The 24,734-nt window shown below is 41.7% G+C and overlaps 1 protein-coding gene across 12 annotated transcripts in view; it reads right to left on the bottom strand.

Annotated features, from left to right (window-relative positions):
* ANKRD44 (ankyrin repeat domain 44) overlaps positions 1-24,734 on the bottom strand; it is a 132,672-nt gene that overhangs the window by 67,504 nt on the left and 40,434 nt on the right. For all 12 annotated transcript variants that reach the window (XM_077181217.1, XM_077181212.1, XM_077181209.1 and 9 more), the window contains exon 2: positions 2,444-2,527. In XM_077181217.1, the coding sequence (XP_077037332.1) occupies positions 2,444-2,527 (84 nt within the window). The remainder of the gene's footprint in view (positions 1-2,443; positions 2,528-24,734) is intronic.

A 24,734-nucleotide genomic window follows, 5' to 3' on the forward strand; every position in this document is an offset into this window, starting at 1 on the left:
CACAGCTCATGTACTATGAATCCCAAATAAGAAGGAGTGACACCTGGATCCAGATTAGTCCCTAGATTCTGGGGTCATTCTCTCCCACTCTTCCCTAAGTAGAAACAGCACCCCAAAATATCCCCCTCTACATACACATAGCATGATCACCCTGCTGCTTCTGAATATACCAGACAGCAAGTGTACAAGTGTCTACCTGCAACTCACCTGGCAGCCTGGATTGCCCAAATGACATCACAAATGTCCTGGGAAAACAGGCTGCTGAATGCTGACCACACTTCCCAAGGACACAGTGTGTACTCAGTACCCAGGGGGAGGGAATTGTTCATTGCCAGCTAAATATAACAGGGTCCATGCCCTCAGGATGCACAGGTGGCATCATGTGCCCCCAAAGCACAGGCAGGGACTGGAGAGGTCAAAGTGACAATTACAGTGGCAGAACGAATTAAAACCACAGTTGTAATCCAAACAGATTTCACTTTGTTTAAAGTAGAAATCACAATTACAGCAGTATCCAAATGTAGCCATTTTCATCAACAAAAAAGTCCTTGGCTTGGGAAGTTACTAATTATTTTACCAGACCAAAAAAAAAAGTGATCTTCTAAACTTCTGGTTTCCTCCAAACTCTTTCCTGAGATTAATTTTCTCTTGGGACATCTGCACATGCATTCCTAATTTTGTGTTGTTGCTCCATGCACTTTACAATACTTCTCTTAATGGAGAGTAAAAATACCCAGATGTTTTAAACTTCAGAAATAACCCAACCTTGCTGCAAAAGCACACTTCTACATTGTATCCCTGTCCTACCTACATTTGAACTATTCCAGTGTTAACACAGCCAACCAAAATAATCAACAAAGGACAAATTTCTGCCAAACGGTGTCAGAGTTTCCTCTCATGTGAGCAACCAAAAGCTAACATGGAAGTAATTAAAAACACCCTTAAAATGGAAACAGAAGCATGGGATGCAAATTGCCAGCTCACAGCACAATGAGGGGGAAATCTTTTCATCTTTCTTTAGTGATATTTTAAGCAATTGACACTTCCCTGCAGTCACTATTCAGAACACAACCCTCAGAGTTGGTGTTGACCAGTATATTTTTAATTACTTCAAAGAACAGGTTTGATTTTGGCTCCTGAGGAGGCAAAGCATTCCTGGGTAGATTTTGAGCATTGTAAGCAGTATTCTGGGCAAAACCATTCAATGACGTTTTCTATTAAGCATTATGGGACTCATCTGCAAAACACGTGTTCTTCATCTAATCTTGCACCTGACAGCTGAGAGCATCTCCCTAGCAACCATCACCAACACACTTGCAGCCAAAAGATAGAAAAACATTGGAGAAATCCACGATAATCTCGTACAGGAAATGCTGCTTTGAAAATCCAGCATGAAATACAGATGAAATTTGGGGACTGTGGTGTTCATCTACCTTGCTGAGGGCGTTTTGTTTGGCTGGGTTAGGTTTTTTCTTTAAAATCATCAGCAAAAAACAATGAAGGAGGAAATTCAAGGGAGATGATTCTTTAAGGAAGCACTTTCAGGAACTTGCAGGAAAATAATCAGGTACTGATAATCATGAGGAAAGCTTAACATCAAGGTCTTGGATCAGATTTATAAGATTGGCATCTTTCCTTCTACTGGACAGCAAACAGGGTGGAACCCCAGTTGACCAGACCTGTAGGATCACCTCTCTAGCTCCTTTTGGTAGCTCTGAACACAGAAAGACATGAAGAAAAGGAAGGTTGATTCAAAAGTCCAGGAAACACCTGGAAATTATCATTCTGCTTCTGCTTTATATTCTCACCACTTTGAGAGGCCACAGATTGTAGTCAGGACTGGCAGGGCTTGTTTCTATCAGTACGGACATAAGTTAAAATCAAAGCGGGGGGAAAAGACCCACCCCAGTTTCTGCAAAAAAGACCAAGTTGACTTGGAGGTATATTTTTCACTGCCAAAGCACTCAACTACTACTTGTTTACAGCTGCTTACCATTCTGGCTAGAATAAGTCAATCTGCAAAACAGTAATTCCTTTGTGGGCAAATTGTGGCCAAGATTCTGCTTCCTTACTCTCACTACTGAGAATTATATTGGAGCTTTAGTTCAAGTAGAGTCAAATGCATAACAGCTCCTGATCTGCAAAGACTTCATAAAAGGAAGCCCTACAGAGAGTAAAAATATGCAATTTTCAGCTGTTTTCATTCATTTTCTCAGTAAGAGAAAAAACAATGTCCCTGACTGACCTGCACACTTGGAATAATTACCATACACTTAGAAAATTTAAAGTCATCTGCTGGAGACAATTACATTGACTCCTACTTAGGATACCACTGAAGCCCCAAATCTCTTACTTCCCAATAATTTCCATTCTGTTATTTGTTAATTACATTTTTAATACTGTCACTGCCACAAGCATGGTGCACAACATGCCAGTCACATACCAAGGCGTTGACATCCTCAGTTTTGTAGATCAGCATGCGTATCTCTTCTGGATCACCACTGAAAATCGCCTGGACCAGTGGAGGCTGGAAAAAGAAAACAGAAGCAGAAGCATTACAGGTTTGTTTATTTTCTGTTTAAACTGAGAGCACTTTACTCCTGCTAACAGCTTCTAAATCTGCCCAGAGACATAGTGTGACCCCAGTCCCAAATCACCAGGAGCATCTCATCAGTAAGAGCTACCAGTTTGCTTGAGGATAAACTGAAATCATGAGCATGTTTGTGCCTATAATGAGCATGTGTGTGCACAAACAGGGACCCCCATTAGAACAGCAACTTTTGTCAACAACACACAATTAGCCCAGATGTTCTCCCTGGCATGTAAGGGGAAAACTAATTACATCAGATAGTGCTGCATGCTTGCTCTTGGCACAGATGAATGGCCATGCCATACACATTTAGAAACAGAACATTATGCAGATAATGAATTTCTGAGCAATCACTAAACAACTTGTATTTTTTTTCCCGAATAAATACGCCATGAGCGCAGTTAATTTTAACCACCCAAGAAGCGAAGTAATTATCTTATTGTCTCAAGTCTGTTATTATGCTATTATGAATGGGAATGCAGGAATAAATAACCAGGCCCACAGGAGAAACAATGTGCCATGCTCGCTATGCTCGCTGCTCTCCAAGGCTGGCGTCACCGCCGGGCAGCGGGAGGGAGCGCTGCGTGCGCTCAGCGCTGCCACACTCAGCCAGAGCTGGTGACTTCAGCCCTTCCGACCACCTTGGCAGCAAATTTCTGAGCTAGTGACCAAGCTGGCAGCACACTGAACTAAAAGAAGAAAAACTGTGCTGCTGGAGACTCGGGAAAAGAAGGGGACAATTCACAAAGACCCCTATCCCATAAAGCATGCGGCTGAAATAGGCGCCGCTTTCACCAGCACCCTCCTGAAGACAATGTGTGCCCCCCAAGTCTCACTCCTGGTTGCTTCATGGTCCTACTGGCCAAAAGGAGTTTGTGGTGCCATGCAATCACCAGAACCTAAAATAATCCTGTAAAATGGCAGCATGCATGACTACTTAAGCACATAAAACTGCAGTTCTTGAGATTCTACAGAATTTAGCTGTCTTGTAAACAGGCTATCTCAAAATTCACAAAACAGGCTGAAAGAACAAAGTAAATACCATTTCCTCCCTATCTTTTCTTATTCAAATGTGGAAAATACATTTTAAAGTTAATGGTGTCTATTTTAAGACATATTAATCCCTTATGTCCTTGAGAAACATTCATACTTGAATTTCATTCTTGCTACTCTTCCAAAAATGAAAATGACTAAAGCAGCATCTTTCATCACCATTGTCTATGTCTTACATATTGTAGTGGATGTTTGAAAAAGGAAGGAAAAAAAATTGCATTTCACTGGAACCATTTAGCATGCTCCCTTCCCAGCCATGTCAGAATGGGCAGAGAATATTTCCCAACAGGGGATGCAAACACCAGACCCTTCTCTCCTAAAACTAACAGCTATGAAGAATCAGTGAATCTTTATGAAATTATTATGCTTGCACCAAAATATTTGCATTTCCTGTGCATTTATCATAATATTTAAATGAAAAAAAAAATCAACAGGAAAGCAGAGAACTCTTCAATTTCAAGCTGAATGGCATTCACAATCCAGTAGTCAAGAAACAAACACCCCCAGCATCTTAGATTAATCCCTGAACCCATTTGCAGCATGCCCAGCATGCAGTATGCCCAGCACCCAAGGAAAAGTATCAGCCAGACTCTGGTGACATTTAAGGTGAGACCTCAGACAGAAGTAAGAGAAAAAACCCTCAAAATTCAAATCTATTAGATTTTAAAAAACAAAAAGAAAAAACCCAACCAAGTAAAGTGCTGTTACAGGCGATGTTTTTCTTTTAAAAAAGGAGGGAGTAAAGTATTGTGCATCATGACATTAAAAAAAAGGAAGGTCTACAGTAAGTACAGTAAGGCACTTTGACCCTTCTTCCCTCTGCCAGAAATCTGAATCAAACCCTTGGTTTTACAGGAAATGTTTGACCTTTCCAATTAGCATGAGCCACTTAACACAGAAAGCAGACTGAGAACATCATGGTGTTCTTTAGACCTGTGACACACAGAAGATCCTCATCTCAATTTTTGTCCACCATACCATGGTCACATCCACCCGCAGTTCCTTGATCAAACCCCAGTGTTCATTGTGCCTCTGAAGCAGGGTATAACTCCCACCACTTATACATGTAACCTTTGCTGACAGGAGAAAGTTGCCATATACCCATTTCAAAGGCCTCATCTTTCAGACCTTTTTCCCCTGTAAGATTTAATTTTTATAAATTAATCACGATAAAATCGATCTCTGATAGCTGTAGCAGCAAGACACTGAGATAATGGAGAATGATCAGAGCCTGGAAACTGGAAAGAGGAGATAAAAATGATCAGAGCCTGGAAACTGGAAAGAGGAGATAAAATGATCAGAGCCTGGAAACTGGAAAGAGGAGATAAAACCAGTACAGGTTAATAACCATCTTGAGTCACTGCTGTTCAGCCTGCTCCAGTTGGCCATTTTTCTAATTCACTATGTCATTATTTTACTTTATTTTCAAAGGTATTCGTTTTGAAATGAGAATGTATTATTTATTGTTGAGGCAATTTTATTACAGATTGAGACCTATTTCAGTGTAAGATGTGCAGTCAAGTATAATCACCTGCCCAGGAAATCCATGTCAGAACTATGTTGCAGCATTACTGCTCAGTCTGAGGTCAGAGCTGAGAAGATGCCTCCACATCCATCAGCACAATGGAAAAAGCATTGCTGCATTCAGCAGCTGACAGGGATGGAATGGGGCTTGTGCAGTTACACACACATTGATGATGGATGCCCAATGAACAGTGATCTTCACTGATAACTATATTCATGCATCAATGACTTCAAATTGCCTTTTTTTTTAAATTTTAATTCCTGAAGGGTAAATAATTTTCCTTTCTAATTATTAAAGGATAGTATATTTTTGGAAGTAATTTCTAAAACTTGTGACATCATTAATGGGTTATTTCATTACCAGAAATATTTTGCTTTAAAAGTCTTCAAATTGTTAAGAAGTTGTTAAACTCTTATAATAAAGGGGGGGAAAAAGCACAAGCAGAGAGCAGATTATATATAACTATTATTAGAATTAAGCAAGGGTGCAGGGTTTTGGAATGATGAACAACTGTTTCATCAGCTCAGCTCTCTGTAGCTTCCAATTTCTTAAAGAGAATTTCAGTTGGGAGTGTTCACATTTTTTCTGAAAATAAACTCCAGCAGCTAACAAAAACCTTTCCATGTGACTTCTTCTACAGAGTTACTATGATAAGTATGAAACTTAGCAATAAGTTTTATTAGAGGCTTCTTTACTTTGTGCTGAAACAAGCACTTTAGTAAAAAATAAATTGTGTCTGCAGACACCTTCCAGTGTTGCAACATATTCCTATCTTTACTGCATGCAGGGCAATCATAAGCTAGACTTCAACCCACCAGGTAAAATTAACTTGTTGAACTGAAGGCACAGTGATTTTTTTCAGCAACAGAATTTAAACCCACATGGTAGAATGTCCTGTGGCTCAGCTGGATTCCACAGAGCCAACAAGCTGTCCAAGAGAAAAAGTGCAACACTGGGAAATTCTCCTCCATAGATCTGACTGTTACCAAGGGGCATTGGCAAGTCTCTGACTCCTGAGGAGATGAAGCCTGTAAGGGGATTGTCTCAAGTATAATTTTAATTATTATGTCCAAAGCAGGTGCTGAACCTCCTAGCAAACTTGGCATTTTTGTTGAGCAACTAGTAACTGTGACATATACTGAACATTTTGCCTTGATTTTAGAAATCCTGACTCACTGATCAGGACTTATTTAACCAGATTTTTGTTTGACAGGAGGTAGAGGCTGATAGGGAAAGGATGATTGACTCCCATGGCCATTTGATCTCACAGACTATCATTTGCTCCTTTGAGTGAAAAGAAGCCACATTTTGATCCTTTATTAGTTCTAATTGCCTTACATCAAGTTCCTGGACTAAACACTTGGATATATCCATGTATTCATGTAACTAGCAAGGCAATGTATCAAGACACACAATCATTCCAAAGTGGTATTGATTCTGACAGTGTTTAGCCAAACACCTCTTTTTTTTCTGAAAGTACTCCCACTAATCAAGATAACAAGGTTGTCTGCTATGTCACATCACATACATCTATTTCCTTCCACTGGCCAAAGCAAAAAGGCTGCTCCCCTCCCTAATTTTAGTTTAGGACTTTTTCCCTCTGCACATACAGCACATGAATACCTGAAATGCAGTTTTAACTTACAAGTCTGTATTAGTGAACAGCCATTAACTGGATTTCTCTTAATTCTTAGAGTGCCTTTACCTGATGCTTAGTATTTATACAGTTCCATGTACAGAAATTACTCAACACTGATAATTTTCAATAGGCTTTGTAGTCTAGTTCCCTTGCATCAGGGGTTAGCCTTTTACTGTGTTTTAGGAATGAATTGCTGGGTAAATACCAAAAAGGTTTGCTCATAATTTGTTAATTCAATGGATGCAATCCTGTTGTAGGAATTTCTATATACACTTCTGCCAACAAAGTACTTTCACAGAGCTGGTATGTGGCGAATAATGCCCTTGGATGCCTGGTAAAAGGTGTTACATAGCAATTACAGATCTTTACTAAGTGACTTAAGGAATACTTGTCCAGGCAACTGAAAAGCCAGTGGAGAGAATCAAATCTGTAGACTGGGTGTACTGGTTCCCTGGAAGCACTGTGACAAACTAACAGCACTGTTAAGTGAGCAAATGCACTTAGGACATTTATACTGAGCAGATCAATAAATACCCTGTATGCTGCAACATTTCAAACACCACAGAAAAAAAATTCAATTAATTTAATTCTATCTTATTATGTCCTTCCATTTATTGCAGACTAGCCCAGTGATTTAAGGATTGCACATCAATCCTTTGCAGCAAGGACAGCATGCATGCCTACACACTGCTATTTATTTCAATTTGTTCCACTGTGTTTGAATGCTCAAGGACCAACAAACTTATATGACACACAGAGGTATTCAAAAAAACATGAGCCAACATTCCCAAAACTAAAAAAGAACCTCTGCATGACAGAGGCACTTCCAAGCTGAGAGATCTTCATGTTGTTCTTAGGCCAGCCATTTAAAGGATGCAACTGTGCTCTGACACTTTGCCTGCTCCAATGGCTTTTTAACTTGCTGCCATGCTGTGCTCTAAGTTGCTTAGAGGGATGTAATGGGCATTTAAGTTTTATTGCAACAAGTGTTGGGTTTTCCTGTAATGGCCCCCATTTCTATCTATGTCATTTATAACAGCTTCTCCAAAGCCTCAGGCTGTGTTTTTCCTTCAGAGCATAAAGAGGACTTCACATCAGTGGCACAGGGCACACAGGAGCAGTGGAGAATTGATCACAGCTTCATTTGTTGTTATGCACTCCTGAGAATAGTAAAAAATTATATATAAACTCCAAACAGAACATATGTTTAGCTTCAAAAGCAAATTTTACCTAACTTTTTAGAGAAAGAAAAGCTGGAGGGGGGGTGTCAGCATTTGCCTGCACAACACAAGCCCACAGCTGAAAGCCTCTCCCTCCAATGCTTTCATCTAATGAATGGCAACTTCATCAAAACACCAAAAACTGCTCAGAGACCAAATGGAAAATTCCCCAGTGCACACCTGTGGCTCCCAGTATGGTCTATCCATAAGGAACACGTACTCAGTAGCACCCAGGGCACCAGGAGAGGATGTCTGCAAGGACCCTCAGCGTGGTACAAACAATGCTCAATGTGCTTGGTGCTTTCTCCCTCTAAGGAAGGCAGAAGTGGTTCCTAAGCAATTGTTCCCAAATGTCTGAATAGTTCATGCAATGCTAACAGAGTCCATAGGTAGTTCCACACAGGCATGCACTCAGCCTTTCCCACAGTGACTTCCCAAACAAAGACTTGAACGTTACAGAAATATTTGGTGCAGAATTAATTGGAATGCAGTGATTCTAACACGACCAGCAGATATTGCCATTGCTGGTAACATTACAAAAACCTGAGATTAATCACTGGTGTACATTGCTGACTGCATGGCAATCACAAACAGCTACAGAAACAGAGCAGCTCCAGCCTTACTGCTGGATAGCCAGGCAGCTGGGGCAGACTGCAAAGCCTCAGGCAGCATGGCCAGAGAGGGCTGCATCACACCCCTCCAGCTGAATTCAGCTGGGTACCTGGTATCCAGTACTGACCCGGTTCAGAGGCTGGAATTACAGCCTACCAAAACACCCTTCTGCCTCTTCTGGATGGGAAAAGCACATCCTCAGCTTCAGGTGAACAAGTATATTTTGTTGATGTACAATAGCTGCAATGAAGGAGGAAAGGAAAAGCATGATCACTGGAAAAGGGTTAAAGTAGTTGCAGTAGGGCTGTCTGAAACAAGATTGTCTGATGATAACCTTCCATTAAGGATCTTGTTTTGAACATTGCTTACACTAGGTTTGGAAAAGAACAATCTGAACTGCTTAGAGCATAGCTCAACCCTGAAAAGAGAGCAGGGCTGTCACAACACATCCTGCATCACCTGCTTTTAAATGATTTCCCCTCCAATACAGCTAAGCTTTTGCAAAAACAAGCTGGGCTTGGGATTGGAGATCCAGGCTGTGCCCCCACAGGCTTCTGGCTCTTCGCTCCCACTCAGCAAGGCCCTGATGGCTTTTGCTTACACCCCACCCACCAAACTCCCCGGTTCCAGCCAGACAGAGAAGACAATAGATCTGATTCTATAATTAAACATAATCACAAATAATCATTTAGTAAGTGATGTGCAAACCAGACTATACTTCACTACACTTCCCCAAAAGCACACATATTGTGAAGTAACAAGAATAAACCAGCTAATAAAGCACACATATTGTGAAGTAACAAGAATAAACCTGCCTCCTCACCACCACCTGCACCCTGGTCCTCTCTGTGCTCAACCCTTTCCCCTCTCCTACTTGAAAACAACATATTGAGACAGCTCAAACTTTAACATGACATTTATTTAGTCAAGCTTTCATGATACTTAAAAAGGAAAATAGTCAGGGGATTGATCCTGCTTGTGCAATGCTGGACCCAGCCTGGTATTTCTGTTCACACAATTTGTGATACACCATTCTAGACAGTGCAAAACAAGCCTCTGGCAGATCTATTTCTGGTGCTAGCTTGGCTCCAGATTTTGGCTGCCTCCCATTTTTCATTAGGAAGCCTATCAACTGCCCCAAGAATTGCTTATATTTCCAGGTGAAGTGAAGGTTACATCCTGCCATTCCTGGAATTCTGAAATTCCTCTACACGCTGAAAAGTGCTGCAAGTTGCCTAGGTTTCATTGAACTTATCAGTAAAAGGCACCAAAATAACTCTTGGCCTGTTAAATTTAGATCACTTCTAAAAAGGAAAAGAGCTCAGACTGTTTAATTCAGCTTGCCCAGCGTCCTTTCCTTCATTCTCATTACTGGAGGCTGTCCACCAGTCTTGATTTAAGTGCTAGGGTTTGGTTTTAGTTTTGGCATTTAGGATTGGGGGTGGATGGGTTTTTTTGAAGTGCCTCCAGATCAGATCAGAAAATTAGTTAATAAATACTGTCCTGAAGTTACATTAATCAAGTGGAGACAAAGACTCAGCACGAGGCAGACTAGTTAAAATAAGAAAGCTTTTTTAAAGGAGACCAAAATAAACATAGTAGCATAACATTTGTTATATTCACCAGTATTTGTTACCTATTTTAGTAGAAAAAAGTCTGTCACAGACAGCATAGTAGAATTTGTTGGAATACCCACAAAGATTGAGGATAATCAATCTAAGAGTACCCTGAATTTTTCTTGTCCTCCTGAACTTGTTTGTTCAAAATTTCTTGGGATTTTGTCTCAATACAAACTGTGTGTTGTGTAATATCTCACAACAGACATATCAGCAGCACCATTAAATAACAGTCCTGGGATTGTAATGGCAGTACCAAAAAAAGGATCCAATTCCTTTTATACATTCTCAGCAGCATGTGCTGCACTACTTATCCATTTGAGCATTTCTTGTCATATCCATATTTTGTTTCCCAGAGCTTTTGTCTTTTCTTTTCCCCCCTCCCCCATATTCCATCAATCATTTAGTCAGAAGCAGGGAAGAAGTCCTGGCACCAAGGCAGTGTTTCTGAACAAGAGCACAGCAGACAGTAAAATCTCTGGGGGCATAAATTCCAGCTGGTGTCAATCAGCTGAAGCCAACTTCCAAGTGAGAGGCCCTGTGCCATGTTACACCACCTGCTTTCCAAAGGGCCCTGCACCCTGTCCCCACCAGAGGCACAGCTGAGAGGTGGCCAAGGCAGTGTGAGGTTATGAACCTCAAGAGAAATGAAACTGCCAGCAGCAGAACAGAGCAACAGCAGCCCAGTGACACGTCCGCTCCTTGCTAGAGATTTCAGAATAAAGCAGTTAGGGGAGAAACTCGCTTGAAAAACACCAACCCTGCCAAAAGCTTAATTTCCTGCTCACTTGTCTTCAAACACATTTCTTTTTTTTTTTTTTAACCAATTGTTTAGGTGCTAAATTCCACAAGAGAGAAAAAAATAAAAGACAATTAAAACCAAATCTGTGTGGAGGGAGGAACGCTCTGAGGGCTGAAGGGGTTCATGCAGCTGGTCAACTTAACCTGGGACATCTCCTCCGTTCAGTGGCCCCACATCCTCTGGAGACCACTGACATCCTGCCTGCACCCAACTCCATCAGCAGCAATGGCAGTCAAGCAGAAAAAGGAAAAAAGAAACGGAAATGCTGCAAGTTTATCTCCCTTCAGTTTATCACTTATGAAACTGTGACTTACCCCTCTTCCTTGCCAAGGCAAGCATGTGCAAGGGCTGCTACACTGCAGCTGGCTCAAAAAACCTTTCCATAGTCCTCTTTCAGTGCAGCAGCACAGCAAGAGCTGCTTTTCATCTGGCAGCCTGGACACTCAGCAGGACAAAGTAATAGTCCAGTCCATCTGTAATTAAGTGCTCTATCTGATATATGCAGCACACATTGATACTCATCACACACACTAATAAAAACCCTTTCATTTTCAGAAAATTAGTCCTGATTTAGAGAACTCTAAAGAGGCAGCTGATCCTGTAAGATCTTACTTGGTAAGATCAGGACTTCCGCTGGCTAATGGGGTCTGTTTTATATTACTGTACACACAAAGAAGGCAGCTATGAAACAGAGAGTGCCACAATAAATCTGCAGATGCTTCAGAACTACAAGAGACTACACAAGGACGTTGGAGGGCAAGATCAGAATTTATAACCACCTTGACAAATTATACAAACAGCCAGGCCGCAGGAAGAGTAGGACACTGTTCAGTATGGAGGAGAACATAGCCTGCCTGTTAGTGAGAAATCCAGGGTGGTTACTCAGCAGTGTAAGAAAGAATTTAGGACTGCATTTTACTAACTGAAAGTAACCGAACAACGCTCTGAAAGAGGAAGAGATTTAAAATAGGATTATGACTTGCCAAGCACACAGAGGTGCTTCCACACTGCTCAGTACTTCTTAGGCTAGAGTGAGACATTTAGTTTAGGGCATCACTTGCCTTGAAGACCAAAACAGAGCTCTAAAACATGATTTACAGGGAAAACCTAAACAGATCAGAGCTGGTCACAATACACAGAACACAATTTAAAGGAAACATGAGGACTACTTGCAATACATAAAAGGTTGTTATTAAAAGAAATCATCTGTTTTCCACATCCAAGATACACAGAGCTTAAATGGCTACACACAAGGAGGATGCATCTCTGCTCCATTAAGGGCAACACAAATGAGGACATGGGTTACCAATTTGGCTGAGTTACAAACTGTGAACTGCAGAAGACTGTATTTCAAAAATAGATCTTGTCCAACAATCACTGAAAGTCAAAGGTATTCTTTTCGCAGGCTTCAGTAGGCAAAGGATTGAACATATGAAAGCAATGGAGGCCAAAAAAAATTCACAGCATGCTTACATGAAGATAAAGGTTAATGCAAAAAGGGTAAGCTACAGCAGAAATCAATAAAAATATGTATTTCCAAAAGTTCGAGGGGAGTCTAGTGCCTTTGGTTAGATGCACACTAATACATGGCAGGACTCCAGCAGAATTTCAGATCCCATCTTATTCACTCATCAGAAGGTAATTTCAGCTATGAGATTTATTTCAATGAGCTCATGCACAGAGTTTCTGTTAAGGACAGATACATTTTGCAATCACAATCTCATGTGTTCCTGAACCTCATCTTCCTCTTAACAGTGACCTGCAACATTTCCAATGTCCTGATGTCATGGGTATCTAAACCAAGCCTCAGACAATAGCAAACCTCCAGGATCATGAAAACAACATTAGAGAGGGAGAAGACATTTTAGGGACTCAAAGAAAACCTGAACTATCTGTTTTGTTTAATCTTACCACTATATTTCAAGTGGATCTTGCTCAGGTTCCCCTTGTGTTGCACGTCATACACACACAGCCTCACCACTGCCTGTCTCCTACACGCTGCAGTGCAGCTCATTCCTCTGGCCAGCAGCTGCCACCCCCACAGCCACCCTCCTGCCAGCTCCAGAAAAACTCAGAAAATCTCCCAACTCACCTTCTCTTACACAGCCAGGGACAAATATACTTTACAAGACATTAAAGACTAGCATTGATGTTTCCTGATTTCTCTTAGAGGTCATGGAGCTCACAGGGCTCTTGAAGAGCACCACAGTCGGTTATTACTGTTTTCATAAAATACTAAAATCCTTTGCAGATTTTAGTGACTAATAGTTGTTTTCTGCATAGCTGATATAAAATTCAGATTAAAAATGTTTAACTACTGAGGCTGATGACAGGGTTATTTTCATTACTAGCAGAGTAACTATGTGTGAACATGAAGATCAGTTCATAACACCACTTCATCTCTTTCTTTACATTAGGCATGCTACAGTTGGCATGGAGCTCTGCTCAACAACCAAAGCAGATGTTTTACCTCTATTTTGAATCTGGAACAGATTAGCAAAGTTACTTTGATTCAACATGTCCTGATAATGTCCTTGTTCTCAACCTCAACCAAATTATTGAAGCTGACAGGGAAAAAAAAGGGAAAAAAAATCAAGCTTTGCTGATGAGTGCAATGTCAGACAGCCAGGCCTAAGAAATTAAATGGAAATTTAAAAAGGTTTCAAAATTGTCTTCAGAAAACAATTCAGTATCTTCAGAGCATGATGCATCTGACTGTGACAAATCCAGCAGTGTCAAAATTACTTTGTACAGACACAAATTAAACAGAAAGATGAGCTGGAGAGCTATAATGAGCTATTACACTTTCTTCCAACAAGTTATGAATAGCTTCGTCTGAATACCCTCTGAAAAGCCTGCAAGATGTCTCTGAGACCAGTGTCACAGTTTTGAGACTCAGTGTGAGCCTTCCCTTCATCACACTCAATGCCATGTGTCAGGTTCATCTCTGTGTGTGAGAACAGCTGACCTTGCACGGGCAGCACCAGCCAGGAGGGTGTGTGTGCCTTCTCACCGGCCCAGGAAGTGGCATGCAAATCTCCCTCACTCCATTTCCCCTCAAATAGCTTCCAGTCATGGTCACACTCTCTTGCTGAAACCCTTCAGCACTGAGAAGAAAAGCAAGACAAGGGCTCAGCACCCCAGCTCCCAGCACTAGCTGATTTTGTACATGCAGCTGTCTCTGCATGCTTCCTTCCAGTTCCTGCGGAGAGGTGGGGTGAGGCTGGCAGTCAGACACCGTCCAGCTGTGTCAGAGACCCTCTCTCTGTCCATGTCACATCTAGACACATTGATCCCTCTGGTCTGGGATAACCATTGCCCAAATGGGGTTTTCTTTTCCAGAGAAAAAGGCTCAGCCATAGAGTGAGGGTCCTGCAAAGTCAAGGCAAGCCCCCCTTACTCCTGAGCAGTCTCATTAGAGCCTCTCTGCAGCAGAGGAGGACAAAGAATTGTCCAGTGAACAAAAGGGAAGACAAGAGAGGGACAGAGGGCAGTCCACTTCAGATGGCCCTCTGCAAAACAAAGTGCTCAGAAATACAAGGGGGGGGGGGGGGGGGGTGCAAAAAAACCCTGTTTTAAAAATGACTTTTTAAGCCCAAACTGTAGCTGCCATCTGTAATTCAAACCCCGTTTTTAATTTTGCTAGAGAGGCCATAGCTTATTAAGGCTGAAAGTTAATTAGACTTGCGTAGCATAACACTTCAGCCTCTCATTTATTTTCTGCGAATTATTCTACTTCAGTAGTGAAAAGCCTACTATTTTGTGTTGTTGTTGTGCACCATGAGTCTGATACCAAAGAAATGCTTGCAAAAAAGAGCACCTAACTTGCTAAAAAATAATTAGTTGGGGCTTTTTTTTTTACAGTTTTTATATTAAAAAACGACAAATCTCTATTTTGAGTCCCTAAACACAGCCACTCAGTTATTTTGTGAATATTCATGTATTAGTCTTGTTAAATTTAGCCCAGTAAATATGCAACCTTAATACAAAACACCCCTTAATCAGCTAACACATGTAACTGCTGCTTGTCAGGGCAGTGGCAATGTGCTTAACACTCATTTTTGTCTGTGCTGTTAAGCAGGGCATTATTCTCTACCTCTCTAATGACAACAGCAGAAAAAGCTGGTGGCAGCTTGATCAACTGCCTAATGAGATCCTAATACTGAATTACAGTAACCTAGCTAAATGGTAAAGCCAAAACAAACCAGAGGATTTCCCAAGCCAGCTTGACTTCACCATTCTTTTGTGATTGATTCCTTGGCCACACCACTGTGGATGCCTGTGGTATTTGAGCACTTCCTTCTGACAGGGAGCTCTTTGAGTCGTGCTGCCCATCAGAGAGGAGGATGTTTGAGGACAAGCTCAGGGAATGTGTCTGTACTGCCACTAGATATCCCAGATGGCCTCTTGGAAAAGGGATGGCTGTCTGGAATTGTGTATACTGGATATGAACCCCATACATGAACTCAAGAATAAGCAGGTGTAGACCTTACAGTTTTCATTCTAAATGTACATTACAAAACAGAGCCTGCAGAACTAAATTAGTAACCATCTCCACTAATTTTCATAGATTTTTACAAGTGACTCAAGTAATGCATGAGAAGCTGAGAGCATCTAAGCTAAGCCCAGGCTTAGCCCTTCACTTATCCTTTTGCAAGGAAATGGAACTTACCCTCAACCCCTTTGCAAGGAACTGGTTTGGTAAACCACTGTCCTATTTTGCTGCATGATTTAACCACTCTCAAGCTACCCTGCCCCTCTGATCTGCTAAACAAAGCAAATCTCTCTGTTTCTCACAGCCTCCTCCTCTCAGTCCTTCAGAAGCTCTCACCTGTTTTTCATGGTGATGATCCTAATTCAAGACCTGTAGGTCTCCTTCTCTGATATCTTGTTTCACTGGTGGGTGCAACTCACTCCAACACTTCAGAAAAAATATAGAAAAGCACAGCCTTGCTGTGTCACAGGCCTTGGATTTTACAGAACAAGCTACACAAAATTTAAGGGCCACCTAATACTGTTCACATTTAAGTTGAGGGCAGAAACTTCCAAACAAAGCTAAGGGACTGATAGTAATGCTTGGTGCTTTTAAAAATCCCAAATACATGAAGCTGCATGATCTTCCTGAGGGATGGATAAGTTTTCAGAGGGGTGGCAAAGGTTGTGCCATCTCACCATCTTAAGTCACCATGATTGCAAAGAGTTAAAAAAAACCTGAAGAAGGAAGCTAAAAAAAGGAAGCAGACTGTTCCCAAAAGCCTGCCATACTGCTCTCGCTGGGAGTAGTACATGGGGAAGTCCAGCACTCTTCTGCTTGCAGCCACTTTATGTAGGCTCCAGAACCCCTTCCCCTCTGGGGTAAGAGGAGTAGATGACAGCTTCTCTGTGTTATCTGCTGCCTCTCACAGACCATCTGAAACTTCACTGTACATGGGGCCTGCCCAAAGGGAATTCAGTGCACTGAGCTCAGCTCTCTGAGTTGGCAGAGAGCTTTAAGCCACGGGGGAAATGGTGATGTTAACAAAACAGTTGGATAGACCTTTCTCCATCCTTGTCATAAGCCTATACAGATTATTTCAGGCTCTTTAAACTCAGGCAGAATCTTGAGGAAGTAACCACAGAGAGGGGAGGGAAAAGCAGCAAATTCTTCCTGGTGAGGACAAGCCACCCCTGGCACCTGCTTTCATGCTTTGGATTAGCCAGCTCTGTGGTCTGGACCAAAACTGTGACTACACTGGTCCTGCTCCTCCAGGCTTCAACAAGAAGTTACCTACATGCTTTGAGTAAGGCAACCTGCATTTTCAGCAGTCTCATTTATAAGCTAATTCCAACTTCTAACTTGTAAGCTGGATATCTTGTGAAATTGAGAAGGTGAAATCCATACAGGCATAAACAGCAGACAAAACACAGGAAATTTCTCATCTCTATTCATGCCATAGCAATATGTAGACCAGGGGGGGCAAACTCCATGTGTCTGATGTATTCTAATTCTAGTTCCTGAACTAGAATTCCCACCACTGAAACTGTTTGGATCCTAAAAGTATTTTAACTAATTTTATTTCTGTCTCTACAGGAAGAAAAAAAAAACAAACCCAAAACATCTCCAAGTCATATTAAATATTTGAAGAGAATTCTGCAAACCAAGAACAAGACATTTCTAATCTAGGTCATCTTATAAAGACATTAGTGTTACCATGCTAAATTTCTACTCTCCTGAGACAGAGCTGTCACTGGTTAACTCGCTGCACTGACACAGATTCTGAGAAAAGCCCCAGGAAGTATTTTAGGCTGATTTCTGTGAAGAAAGAAAAACACAAATCACATTTTTAAATGGCTGTACCCAGCCCCACCAGCCCCTCAGTTTCAGATAATGGAACCGCACAACACTGCTTGCTCTTGCAGGAGTAACAACTGATAACAGGCCAGCCTTTTTGCAGTTTTTCACTGGAGTGCTCTCTGACTCCAGCTTTCATTCAGCTTTCTGTATGAAGAGAGCATGAGTTGGCCACAGTGCACTCAGAGTTTGCTCAGCAGTGCTTAACAGAGATAAGGGGGGAGGTAAATCACGGGGGGCCGCCACTCACCAGCCTCCAGCCACACTCCACTCAGGCTGGATATGTGCACTTACCTTCCATGTCAAAATGTCCTTTGCTGTGCAAATCCTATGCTTTTCCAACTCCACAATTTGCTGTGCCTTTCTTATTGACCAAGTTTCTCTTCCTCTCCCAGCAATTACTGCAGAATCACAGAATGATTTGGATTGGAAGGGACCTGAAAGACCATCTGGTTCCAACACCCTTGCCATGGACAGGGACACCTCTCACCAGACCAGGCTGCTCAGAACAACATTTGACCTGGCCCTGAATAGGGGATGGGGCTATCCTTGTGTGTTTGTAGCTATCCAAACACACAAAGTCTCTGAGCTGTGTCCTCTGCAGCTTCCCTCCTGGCTACAATCTCAGAGGCACAGGCTCCACCTTTCCAGAGCAATGTCACTTGAAAAAGATTTGTCCTTTGTATATGATTTAACTGGAAAAATTAAGGACAGACTACTGGCTCACTGCAAGAAGTTAGGGTTTTTAATTTTGAAGAATTATATTTGGACAAAAGGAAAACAGTCAGGTTTAGGGCTACTGAAAACCAAGCCCTGAAGTGCAGAGTGTAAGGAAATCTCACTGTGTGCACAGACTGAACTCAGACTTGTCCTGCCTAGTGGACATGTACCCATTATTTGGCCAGCAGCACCACTGCACTGTGGCTCAGGACTGACAGTGAGAAGCTCTTTTGCTGTTATTATGAAACATGAGTCAGTTTGAAAGTCTTTGTGAAGAGCTGTCACACACCTCATGTTAAAAAAAAATAATTCATGGCCTGTCATGAAGGTGAAGTAGTTTTCCTAGAATAAGTACAATTCCCAATGCTGTGCCCACAAGCCTCAACTGGAAACTCAGGAACAATATAATTAAAAGGAGATTAAGAAATTTATATATTGAAGATCACACATCTTTAAAATGTAAGCAAACTCTTAGAGCTGTCAAGGATGGATTTACAAAAACAATGGTATCCAGCACCCAGAATGATCACTTCACTTCAAACCACTCCACAGTGATTTTAAAACTGTGCTTCTAGAAAGTCAAGAATTACACCCTGAATTACCAGGGGTGAATTCAAGTAATGCCTGTAGCTTGCCCTATGATGGTGATATCTCTACACACCTCTGCTTGGAGGTTATTTTAGAGTCTCTAATTTGTGCTAATTTCTAAAGAAGTTTAAGAAAATTTGGGAAGAAATTTTATTCTCATAGTCAGGAAGCCAGTTCTCACATTCATTTCTCCTAATCATTTCTCGCAAATACTGCTGCTCAAACACCCTAACATATTTAAAATGTAATTAACATGTTCTGGAGACATGAACAAACACCAAGTCTGTTTGCATGATGAGGGGAAAAACTCCCACTGAACAAGCTGGAGGTTCCTGAAGCCTACTAGGGGTAATTGTGCTGGTTTATAGCAGATTGGAATTGTATTACCTAAAGCTGATTAAAGCTGACAGGCAAGTGAAATGCTGCATTTACACACTTCCACTAAGGTGACACTGACAACTACAATGAAATCCACAAATCAGAAGAAACAAGCAGCTTCTGCTATTTTATTCTGCCAAAGCCATTGCAGGTGTCTCAGACCATGTTTTATATGCAATATGTGCTGCAGCAGCTGAGCAGAGGAGTTGGGAAGCATTCCTCCCAAGCTGTCCATCCCCAGGACTTGGCTCATCGAGCCACAGACACATCCTGCTCTTACTTCTCTCCACTGCTCATTTTGAAAAGTGACAAAAGTCACATTGGTGCTGGTAAATGTGTCTGGTAAATGTGCGTGCTGCTGCCTTCAAACTAAATAAAGCACTCACTGCCCTTTGTAGGCAAGCTAGACAGGCAGCAGAAAACTGTCAGACTGCACATGGCAAAAAAATCCATCTACAAAGAATGGCAAATTTGCAGTTGCTCTAACACATCTAACATCAAAAATGACCCATGACTTATTTCTTAAAGACACAAACCTTGCAGCCTGAGCTACTGAGTAGGCTTGAACACTCACTGCATACTGAAGATCTACCTTGTAACAGCTCATCATCTCAGCAGAAGCCTGAACTCACCTGAACTGCCACGTCTTCCTTTTCTAAACTGGGGGTCAGAGCCACCACGCTTTGCAGCTGGAGATAAAAACATTTTTTCATCCCTCATAAGGGCAGATCCCAACTTCACAGACCAAGAAACAAGCACAGAGAAGCATGTATAAAATTGCTATAGGACTCATTCTCCTTTCGGGTATTTTCAGGTTTTATGCTTTCAACTTTTGCAAAGCACTAGGATATTTCTCCAATATTTTTTGTTGAGTGACAGTATTTTTAAATTTCCTAAGTTAATTGGCATTTATAGAAGAAATGGTGATAAGATCTGTAAATGAACTCCCAGCACCTTAGCAATGGAATTATAAGAAGCTAGGAAAAACAGTTTGTGCTTTCCTCACCATCCTGTTCCACCCACAAAAGGCATTTACATTAATAGAGAACCTGGTATTCATAAACCTGTATGGCATCACAGCACTGGGGTCACAGCTGCATTCCTACCATTCATTCAAAAGAGCAAGAATTTCAAAATCCTTGCTTGCACTTGGTCTCTGGGATGACTTGTTCATTCTCACTCCTAGTTGTCTTCTTTCTCCTATGGAAGCAAGGATTGAGACTGTGAACATCATTCCCAGTCCCTTTCCAAGGCAGGTGCCATAAAATCAAGTCAAGGCTGTATAAAAAATGCTACCTAGCTCTGAATCTGGTTGCAAAAGCAAAGATGCAAATGTACATACTTAAAACACTTCACCTCAAAGGCTGTCCCCATGAGGGCCCCAACTGGACACAAAGATTTCCAAAGGGAAAACACATCAGTGACTGAAAACCACATCCATATCAATGAAGCAGAATCCACTATAGGGGAGTTTCACAGCTCAGGCACCATGGACAGGGTAGAAAAGGAGGATGAGGGACAGAGACTTCCAAGCTGTTCAGGCAGCTCACCCTACACAGACACAGAGCATCCTGGTTACATCAGAGGAACCTATGGGAGTCAAGAGCCCAGCTGGCTTAATCACAGCTAATCAAAAGCCAGGAGAGAAGACCCAGGCAGTGAGGAAACAAAGATGAATTGCTCCAGAGAATCTTCATGCACACGTAGTTTCTACTGCCAAGGTAACACTTTATTTCTGTTACCCTCATCCGGACTCCTTGGGCAACCCTGGTTCCCACACTGGCCTGTGCTTTAAAAACCCAGCCTGAGGGAGAGCTGAGTAGCTCAGGACTTGCCTGCCCTTCCTTCCTAAGCAGCTGGCATTAGTCATGAAATAGCTCCAGTAAAAAAACTGGATCCACGATTGTTCCCTTTCTAGTGCTGCTGTCTCATATCATACCAAAAATCCCACCAATGCTCTCAGTCACATAGATGGCACAATAATTAATGTAGTGATGGGGGAAAATTCTCCTCCCTGCCCCTTCTCCCCATGGAACTGGTCCAGAAATGCCAGCAGAGTGGCAAGGTGGTCTGCAGCCCCAGAACCCACACTTTATGGGCTCCATCACTCAGGTACAACAGCCTATCTGTCAGCTGCCCAATATCCCCAGAGGACAGCACGCAGCTCTTATCTAACCAGACAGCACCACATCAGAGACATAACCAACCATTTTTCAGACCCACAGAACATAGGAAGGATGGAAGGAAGGACAGAAGGAAAGGAATAGGCAATTTTACCATGCTATAGGTACAGAAGATGAAAAGCACTTCGTGCAAAGTACAAAGCAGAAGAAATGCATTCTGACTTTAATATCCAAAACCTTTTAACCGTAAGTAGTTTTTTGCAACTGTATCTCACAGAGCCGTGGCTTCAGCAGTATTTCCAGGCTCAGTGTAGTTCTGGAAGCAGTACATTGTACACAGGCTGGTTTGGTAACCAGCACACATCCAACATGAGACTGGCTGTGAGCATCACTGCACTGCCACTGCCGATCCCTGAACGCCATCCCAAGCAGCAGCCTCCCTCTGACATGGGATTCACTGCTGAAGTCCCTCTGTAGGAGAAGAAGGGTTAACTAATCTCTTTAAAGAGCTATAATTAGTCCAACAGGAAAATAAATTCTGTCTTCCTGATTCAGGGACAGTGAGTGCCAAGAAGTCTGAGCACACATGCAGAGAGGGCAGATACGCACAGCTTCCAAAAGCAAGTTCTGCTCTGACACCTGAATTTATATGAGGGACACAGACTGATTTGTCTTTAGTAATCTTGTTTATAAAGTATAATGCTTTGCTGGTTTTTGTTTGCTTTGTTTTTTAAATCTTTTAATTTTTAAAGCCAAACTATGCCATAACCGACTCTTCTGCATCAGTGCTGCTTGAATTTTAAATGCAGATGATTCATTCTTTTTCCTTTTTCAAAGGCCAAGGAACTCTAGTATTACACAATTACAATAAGTGCATTCTAAATAAGACCTTCAAAAATTAGCAGTTACTGAAGTTGATATATACAGCTTGCTTTGTAGATGTGGTTGACTAAAACATTAAAATGCAATACTGGATGAGTTTTACAATGCTTTTTTTTCCTCCCATGTAAATTTAATTTCATTTATCAGTTCAGCCTCAAGTCAGGAGTTCAATATTTAGTTCCTATATTTAATTACGTTTCCTTTTCATTATAGCCTTTTCCAGATAAATGTTTAATCAGGGTGTTCACTGTAATATAAAAATTACTGGAGTGAAAATAATGAAGTAGAAATGGTCTCATCCTTATACACAACATCATATGTTAAATTCTAGAAGGTTGATTTAAAAAGGGCAACGATGTCACTGAATGAAGAACTCAATAATAAGCCCTCAAGGAGAAAATGAGCTAAATAGTGGTAAAAATGAAAAACCAGAAGATTAAACCATCATACCTTTTAGAGAGTATAAGGGAGCCATTAATGCTTTAATAAGATGCAAAAAAATCAAAATAATAAACTGAAGCTCAATGCATGCTAACTTCACCCATGATTCCAGTGACTATCTAAATGTGCCAGGTTTGGGGGTGGAATCACCCATCCACATAACAGTAGTACCAGAAACATTACCTGGCCCCATCACTTTTGCACTAGGTCAGAGACTAGAAGTCTAGTCTTTGTTATTCCAGTTCAAAAACTACAATTCTTCATCACCCCAAACTCTTCTGTTCCATAAGAGTGCAAGGAAGGACTAAAACTTGTTTTTGACAATGTCTGTCAATGTCTGTCTGACAATGTCAGTGCAAGCTGAGTGATAACAACCATTGCTCCTGCTGTCATCACTATTACCCTTCTTTCACTTTGCCTTTCCCCACAGTGAATAACTTGATTTTCCATGATTATTCAAAATAAAACTTGCTATGGATCAAACATCTTGGTTACTATAAAAGAGGCAATTTTACTGTAAAACCCGCTGCATAAAAATTGTATCTATCTTTCTATGTATTTCCAGGTGGTAATTCCTGGCTATAGCTCTGTAACATATATATGTTCTCCCCTAGTTTCGTCTGGTTTGGTTCTGCTTTTTGCATGTTTTTTAATTTGCTGTAGTCACTGGTGAGGGCATTTCTTCCTGCAGAAAGCAGAAATTACTCATTTTCAATGGGCACCATCAGTCTTCTGAAACTGCCTTTGCTGACTGTGAGCAGACCAAGCTTCTAACACTTCTTTTTTCTAGGTCTTGCAGAGACATGTTGTTCATCAAACCCTATCTACAGAGGAAGTTTCTTTTTAAACTAGGCAGGAGGTAGATGCTTTGCTCCATAAAGCATGAGTTATTGCTCAGATTTTTCACTTTTTTTTCCCCCCCATTTACTGTCAGAGTTTTTGGACATTTAAACCTGATGCAGCATATAAATCCTCTGAAAATATATAACATTAACTGCATTTTTAAACAAGGCTTCTCTAGGAAACACTGCAAGTTTTTGTTATCCATCAGCATCCTCCATTTAGTAGCCTAAAGAATGCAAAGCTTCAATTCTTTCAACCTTGTCTTCTGTGCTTTCCAGAAATCAAAGCAGAGAGCCTTACTGCCCTAAATTGGGAGCTATCAGGTCACAGTCACACAGACTGAGGCTGCTATGAAAGTTCAGTCACATTAGCTTTCATGGGCTTGAAAAGAAACTGAAACCTCCAATTTAGGAGCTGCCTCTCTTATGGAGATTTGAACTGCCAGAGTGTTTTGGCTTTTTTTTTTTTTTTTTTTCAGGTCAAAAACTCACTCTGTCTTACAGCTCTGGCAAGGGATGTGGCAGCCTGAGGTGCTGATATCCCCAAGCACCCACTCTGCACCTCTCCAGCAGCAGAGACACCAGAACAAGGCACGTGCCACATCTGCAGCACAGCAAAGCTGTCCTGGGAGAAGGGACAGGCCCACTTCCCCCAAACCTGCTCCCCTACAGACCCCTCTGACACCCAGGAGGGTTACAGAGAACAGTTCTGGGGAGCTGAATGCTACTCTCCAGGAGGCAGTGAGTACTTTTCTGCTGGTTTGAGTCTCAGCAGCTCAGTGAGCAGTGGGATGCAGGATGAGGTAGGAATGCAGGGCAAGGAGCAAGCAAGGGCCCAGGCCATCCCTTCCAGGCTGCCAGCACATCAGTGCACTGCTTTGTGAACCCTTCGTGGCACCTCAGTCAGGCTCTGCCAGCAGGGACACGCTTTTGCTACAGCAACAACAGCACTGGCAAACCCATCCCTTCTGTTCTCACTGGTCTTGGGGCAAAAGCCACCAGAAAAATGTTTAAGGCAAGCCATGAACCTGTAGCTGAAAAGGAAGAATTCCTTACACTACAGTCAAATCTGCCAGAACTTGCCCATCAGAGCCCTTACATGGGCAAAAAAATTCCCTCTCTTGCAAGAGTTCAAGCCAGTTAAAATGAGTGTTGAAAAAAAGTGAAGGACAGAGAGTGCCTCAAATGCCCCGTGCTGGATTGCTGGTAATGCTTTCAAAATCAACACTGAGGTTCACTGACAACTCTGCAGTTAGAGCATAGCTTTGAAAAAGGGGAAACACTTTGGCCAGGAACCTAAAATATTTTCAAGGACTAAGATCCAACAGAAAGTAGGTATAAGAACTCTGCTTTCTTAAAAACACTTAAACAA

The sequence above is a fragment of the Agelaius phoeniceus genome, chromosome 7 (genome assembly GCF_051311805.1).
Source record: "Agelaius phoeniceus isolate bAgePho1 chromosome 7, bAgePho1.hap1, whole genome shotgun sequence".
Taxonomy (NCBI): Eukaryota; Metazoa; Chordata; class Aves; order Passeriformes; family Icteridae; genus Agelaius; species Agelaius phoeniceus.